The 5,468-nt window shown below is 56.0% G+C and overlaps 1 protein-coding gene across 1 annotated transcript in view; it reads left to right on the plus strand.

Moving 5' to 3' along the window:
• The window catches only part of LOC102495951 (epididymal secretory glutathione peroxidase), a 5,325-nt gene extending 994 nt beyond the window's left edge, over window positions 1-4,331 (plus strand). Inside the window, exons 2-5 of the mRNA XM_027766020.1 lie at window positions 1,331-1,484; window positions 3,363-3,480; window positions 3,739-3,838; window positions 4,275-4,331. Coding sequence (XP_027621821.1) covers window positions 1,331-1,484; window positions 3,363-3,480; window positions 3,739-3,838; window positions 4,275-4,316 — 414 coding nt within the window. The 3' untranslated portion in view covers window positions 4,317-4,331. The remainder of the gene's footprint in view (window positions 1-1,330; window positions 1,485-3,362; window positions 3,481-3,738; window positions 3,839-4,274) is intronic.
• The last annotated feature ends 1,137 nt before the right edge of the window (window positions 4,332-5,468 follow it).

The raw sequence follows: 5,468 nt of genomic DNA on the forward strand, positions 1-5,468 counted from the left end.
GCCCCCCGTGTCCCCGCCCGGTGTACACGCTCTCAGGCGGTGCGCCCCGTGTCCACGCCCGGTGTGTGCGCTCTCAGGCGGTGCGCCCCGTGTCCACGCCCGGTGTACACGCTCTCAGACGGTGCGCCCCCTGTCCATGCCCGGTGTGTGCGCTCTCAGACGGAGCTCCCCGTGTCCACGCCCGGTGTACACGCTCTCAGACGGAGCACCCTGTGTCCACGCCCGGTGTGTGGGCTCTCAGGCGGTGCAGGGAAGGGCCTGGTGCTGACGAGCACCACAGTGCTGGCACACCCTGGTACTGCCCAGGTTCTGTGAGGACAGAGACAGGACGAGTGGAGGACTTTGATCTGAGCCCATTGGTGAGGATTCCGAGCAAGACTTACCTGCCATGTGGCTGTCTGCTCAGATGTCCGGGAGATTCCGGAAGGAGAAGAGCCTGGCTCTGCTGCCGAAGACGGGTACTGGACATGGAGCAGGATGGGGTAGGGCAGGGTGTCACAGGTGGGATGATGCCGGGGGGTGTAGTGACACTCGAGATGTCCCCTGTGTGGGTCACCAGGTGAAGGGCCCAGGAGAGAAGGCTTTGGGCGGGGTAATGGGCTGCAGAGTGCCGGCCCTTGGCAGGTTCCGGGGCTCTCAGAGGGGTCGAGATGGACCCCTGCTCTGTACTCTGGGAGAGAACAGCCTGGGCTTACAAAGGAATTGAATGGAGCCGGCTTCTAGTCCCGAGGTCTGTGTGCTGTGAGCATGTAAGAAGCCAGGAGACCTCTGTCCTGTCCTACCTGGGGACAGCCAGGTAAATATTCCCCTGGATGCAGTGCACCTCGAAGCCCACCCTCTGTGAGGGGCTGGGGCCGGCCTGAATCTAGAGCAGAGGACTGGCCTCGTGAGCGTGGGACCCCAAGGCAGCGGCTCTGTCTCCACCCGCCAGCTCTCCATTCCTCCAGTGCCGGCCACAAGCTCTGCCTGTCCATCCTCCCAGGCACTCACTGGGGTCTCGCCTTTGCCAGGATAACAGAGACGACTAGTGGTTGCTCAAAAGGCCCATGAGAGGGCCAGCCACTAGCATGATGGTTAAGGCGGCTGGATCCCACGTGGCCCAAGTGAGCAGTTCGAGTCCTGGGCTCGGCAGCTTGAGAAACAAGCCAGGAACATGCGTGCATGCCTGAAATTCCGAGAGGAGGGAGAAGGGACTGTGGCATGGCTGTCCCCCCAGGGCAGGTTTTCTCACTTTCCAGCACACACGCCCTACACACATTACTCTGGGTACTTGGGAGATTCACAGATGCCAGCAGTCGTTGCTAATATTGTACTGTGGGGAATCTCCCAGGCGGAGTGCTACAGAGATGCGGGAGGGACCATCTACGACTACGAGGCCGTCTCTCTGGATGGGAAGGAGCGCGTTCAGCTCAAGCAGTTTGCGGGCAAGCACGTCCTCATTGTCAACGTGGCCACCTACTGTGGTCTGACGGCTCAGTACCCGGGTAAGAGTCGGCGCAGAGGTCCTGGGCCAGTCCTGCAGTTCACCTGGCTCACGTTCCAGTTCACACACAGCCAGCCTGGGTGGTACCAGGTCTCCTGGAGCCCACACCATCAGTCTCATCCACGGAGACAGGCCACGGCAGGGCTCAGGCGGGGATGGGCAGCACAGGTCACACTGCCCACGGAGCCTGGACGACTGCTGCTGGGTCTGCCCTCGGATGGCCGAGTTCACACATGGATGGCTGCTGCTTGTACACACTCACATGTGGGCCATTACGTGTACGTGTGAGCACATGGGCTGTTATGTATATGCACATGTGTAGACACGTGCACACGTGGCCCATTATATATATGTGTCCACACATGGGCTGCTATGTGTACATGTGCACATGTGAGCTGTTATGTGTACACACTCACACATGGGTGGTATGTATGTGTGTACACATGTGGACTGTGATATGTATGTATGCTGGGAGCCAGGTTTTAGGTAGGCAGCGTGGTCACGGGGCGGCGTTGAGAGTAAACCAGGCTGGGATGCGGAGAGCCCTCCTCCCGTCAGACACTGGTGTGTGCTTGGATTCCCCCACCCAGCCTGCCCCGACTAACACAGACACCCTCGTGTTCAGTCCTCTTTCTTTTTCATTTTTGGAGAGGCTTTTTTTCACCAGCCAGAGAGAGACAGAGAGACAGAAAGCAAGAAATCACCCCCCAGGGGGGATGGTCACACCACAATCCCTTCTCCTCCATTCTCCTTTCGGGATCTTGGGCACGCACACACATGTGCCCGGCGTGAGTTGAAGCCACCGGGTCCGGGATGCGAACTGCGTTCGACTACGTGGGAGTCCAGCAACATAGCCATTACGCTAACTGCTGGTTTCCCAGTCCTCTTTCTTTCGAGGACTGAGTGGTCCCTGGACCGTAGATCCTTTTATGAGCTCTAGGGACTTCAAACGTCAAGTCCTTCAGTCCCCTCTGCAGGTCGGAGGCGCCGAGCACTGGCGGTCGGCTCCTGGTTCCTCCTCTCCCAGAGGAAGGAAGGAGGGATGTGGGCAGAGGCTCCGAAGGGGCGTGTGAAAACAGGAAAGCAAAGGCTGTTTTCTCTAAAAGGGCAAAGAGCAGGTGCTGACCCCAAGTGGGAAGAGCTCCTGGCAGTGAGGGGCAGGCGAGGTTGTGTTCGCCCAGAGGCTCAGGATTTTAGGGAGACTGTGTCTTGACCACCCAGGGCTCGAACATGGGGTGCTGGAATGACGTTCTCTGCATCCCTTTGCCCATGCGGTTTACTCACCCCACTGCTGGAGAGCCCACCAGTGTGTGTGTGTGGGAGGCTCGTCCAGTCCTCTTTGTCTGCATAAATTAAAAAAAAAAAATAGGGGCTGGCAGGTGGCATGGTGGTTAGGGGCGCTGGATTCCCACATGGAAGACCATGGTTCAACTCCCAGACCTGGCAACTTGCTTTCTCACTTCCCCAACCCTCCACTCACTCTCTCTCAAGTTAAAATAAATAAAGCTTTAAAATGATAGTAACAATGATAAATAAAATTAGACAAATAATTCTATAAAAAAAAATTAAGGAGAAAGACCCAGTCTGCCAATTAAAGCACCAGGGAAGCTGAGGGTGAGTGGCGATGCGCAGATCCAGCTTTGTTTAAAACCCCCGCTGAGATAAGATGGCGGTTCTGGTCAACTCCTAAGGAGAGGGTCTTGCTGACTGCACCCGGGACACTGTCCACCGTCCAGCCCTGACATCAGGATGCCACTAGCCCTCTCCCATTCTAGGATCCTGTCCTGGGCCTCTGCCTCCCTCTCTGCAGAGCAGTGTCCCCAGGGTCTCTGCTCTGGCGGGGTCTCTGCGGGCGAGACATCTCCCTCTCTGCCCACAGAGCTGAACGCGCTGCAGGAGGAGCTGAAGGCCCTGAGCCTGGTGGTGCTGGGCTTTCCCTGCAACCAATTTGGAAAGCAAGAACCCGGCGAGAACTCTGAGATCCTTCCTGGGCTCAGGTGAGCGACCCAAACCTCACAGGAGCCCCTTCAGCTAGCCACTTCCCGGCAGGCGGTGAGTTGACAGGCTCAGGGCACTGCAGGTCGATTCTACCTTGGGCCTGCCCTGAGGGAGGCTGGCACTGCCCAAGACTCGACCCCGGCTGGGACTTGTGGGGATGGTGGGATGAGGCGGGAGATGATGCGGCAGGACTCGGGATGGCCCGAGTCCCGTGCTCACCTTCTTTCACACCCTGAGGACATCGTGGCTCTCTGCAGGTACGTCCGCCCAGGGGGAGGCTTTGTCCCCAATTTCCAGCTGTTTGAGAAAGGGGATGTGAACGGAGAGAGGGAGCAGCAGGTCTTCACTTTCCTGAAGGTGAGCGGTCATGGGGCCACGTCCAAGCTGTCCTGGCACAGAGCTGCCGGAGGGAAGAGGGACGGGGCTCAGGACTGCAGGGCTGGTTGTTACGGGTTTCCAGGGCAGCTCGGGGAGGGTCTGGGGTCCGTGTCCCTCCCGTGGTGCCGGGTGCCGGCTCCTGCCTCCTGTGATGGAGGAAGCAAGTGGGTGGCTGTTCCAGCACCTGCCTGCGCGGGGAGCCCCATCCGAGGGCACCACTTCTCTGTGGCAGGCGTGTCACTGCCCTCACTGGCAGGCGGGCGTGGGTGGACCCTGCCCTCGAGGAGCCCACACTGAGGGACTAGGCACCAGCAGGTGTCACCCCTTGGGGTGCCCGTGACACGGCAGTGGTGCCGGAGTGCTGGAGCTGAGAGGGCCCCAGAGACCCCAGAGGACGATTCGGTTCCTCCTGCAGAGACAGCACTGGGAGGAGGGCCAGCAGGTGTGTAGTGGCTGAGATGCTGAGCTCCCCATGGCTGACAGCAGTTCAAGTCTGGGACCTGGCTTTTTCTTTCTCTCTCTTGCTGGTGAACACTTGTGCCCTATAGCAAATTAAATAATAATAATAGATTAAATAAATAATTCTTAAAAGAAGAAACTCAGCCTGTCTAGTGAACTTTACTCTAAGATACGACCCTTGCGTGATTTCTTCTTCTCCTTTTTAAATTTGCTACAGGGCATATGTGCTTGACAGAGAGAGAGGGAGAGGAAGTCCCCTCTGTTCTCCTTTCAGGATTCTGGGCACATATATACATGCGCCCGGCTCGATTCTCAAGTCCCCAGGTAGAGGACTCAAACCGTGGAGTTGGCCATGTGGGATCCCACTGCCTTAACCTCCACACCCCCTGCTCATCAATTCTTACAGGAGTCTTTTTAAAATTCTGTGGCAAAATTATGGTGTTCATTTTTTTCTCCTTGACAAAGAATTGGTCAAATTAATTTTAGGGGCCAGCAGGTGGCATGGTGGTTAAAGCACTGGACATTCCCATATGGCCAACCACGATTCAAGTTCCAGACCTGGTGGCTTGCTTTCTCACTTTCCCTCTCTTTCTCTCTCTCTCTCTCTGGTCAAATTTAAATGAATGAATGAATGAATAAATGAAATGAAACAAACAATTCTTTTTAAAAAATATGTCATTCTTTTATTAAAAAAAAATAATTTTATTGAAATGCTATTGGACAATGGAACCTCAAGACCTTGGAAACCAATTTCTAATCCAAGTCTCTCTGAAAGTGGTGTGGCACCATGTCCGACCCGTGGCAGCTCGATTTTTTAAAAAATAATTATTTTACTTATCTTTGTTTATTTTAATTAGACCAGAGAGGGAGAATGAGAGAGAGAGAAAACAAACAAGCCACCAGATCCAGGACTCAAACCATGGTCGGCCATGTGGGAGTCCAGCACCCTTAATCACCATGCCACCCACTGGCCCTGGCAACTCGATTTTATGATGGGGCCCTCCGCTGCAATGGCAGAGCGTTCTTGGCGGTTTGCTTGGTAGTGACGATCTGGAGAGCTGCCTGAATTCGTCAGGAGCCGCAGACGCGGAGACCCCAGGTAGAGGTCCCTGTGAGAGGGTCTGGCCACCTGGGGCAGGGATGACCATGT

The sequence above is a fragment of the Tupaia chinensis genome, unplaced genomic scaffold (genome assembly GCF_000334495.1).
Source record: "Tupaia chinensis unplaced genomic scaffold, TupChi_1.0 Scaffold140356_1, whole genome shotgun sequence".
In the NCBI taxonomy this organism is placed as follows: Eukaryota; Metazoa; Chordata; class Mammalia; order Scandentia; family Tupaiidae; genus Tupaia; species Tupaia belangeri.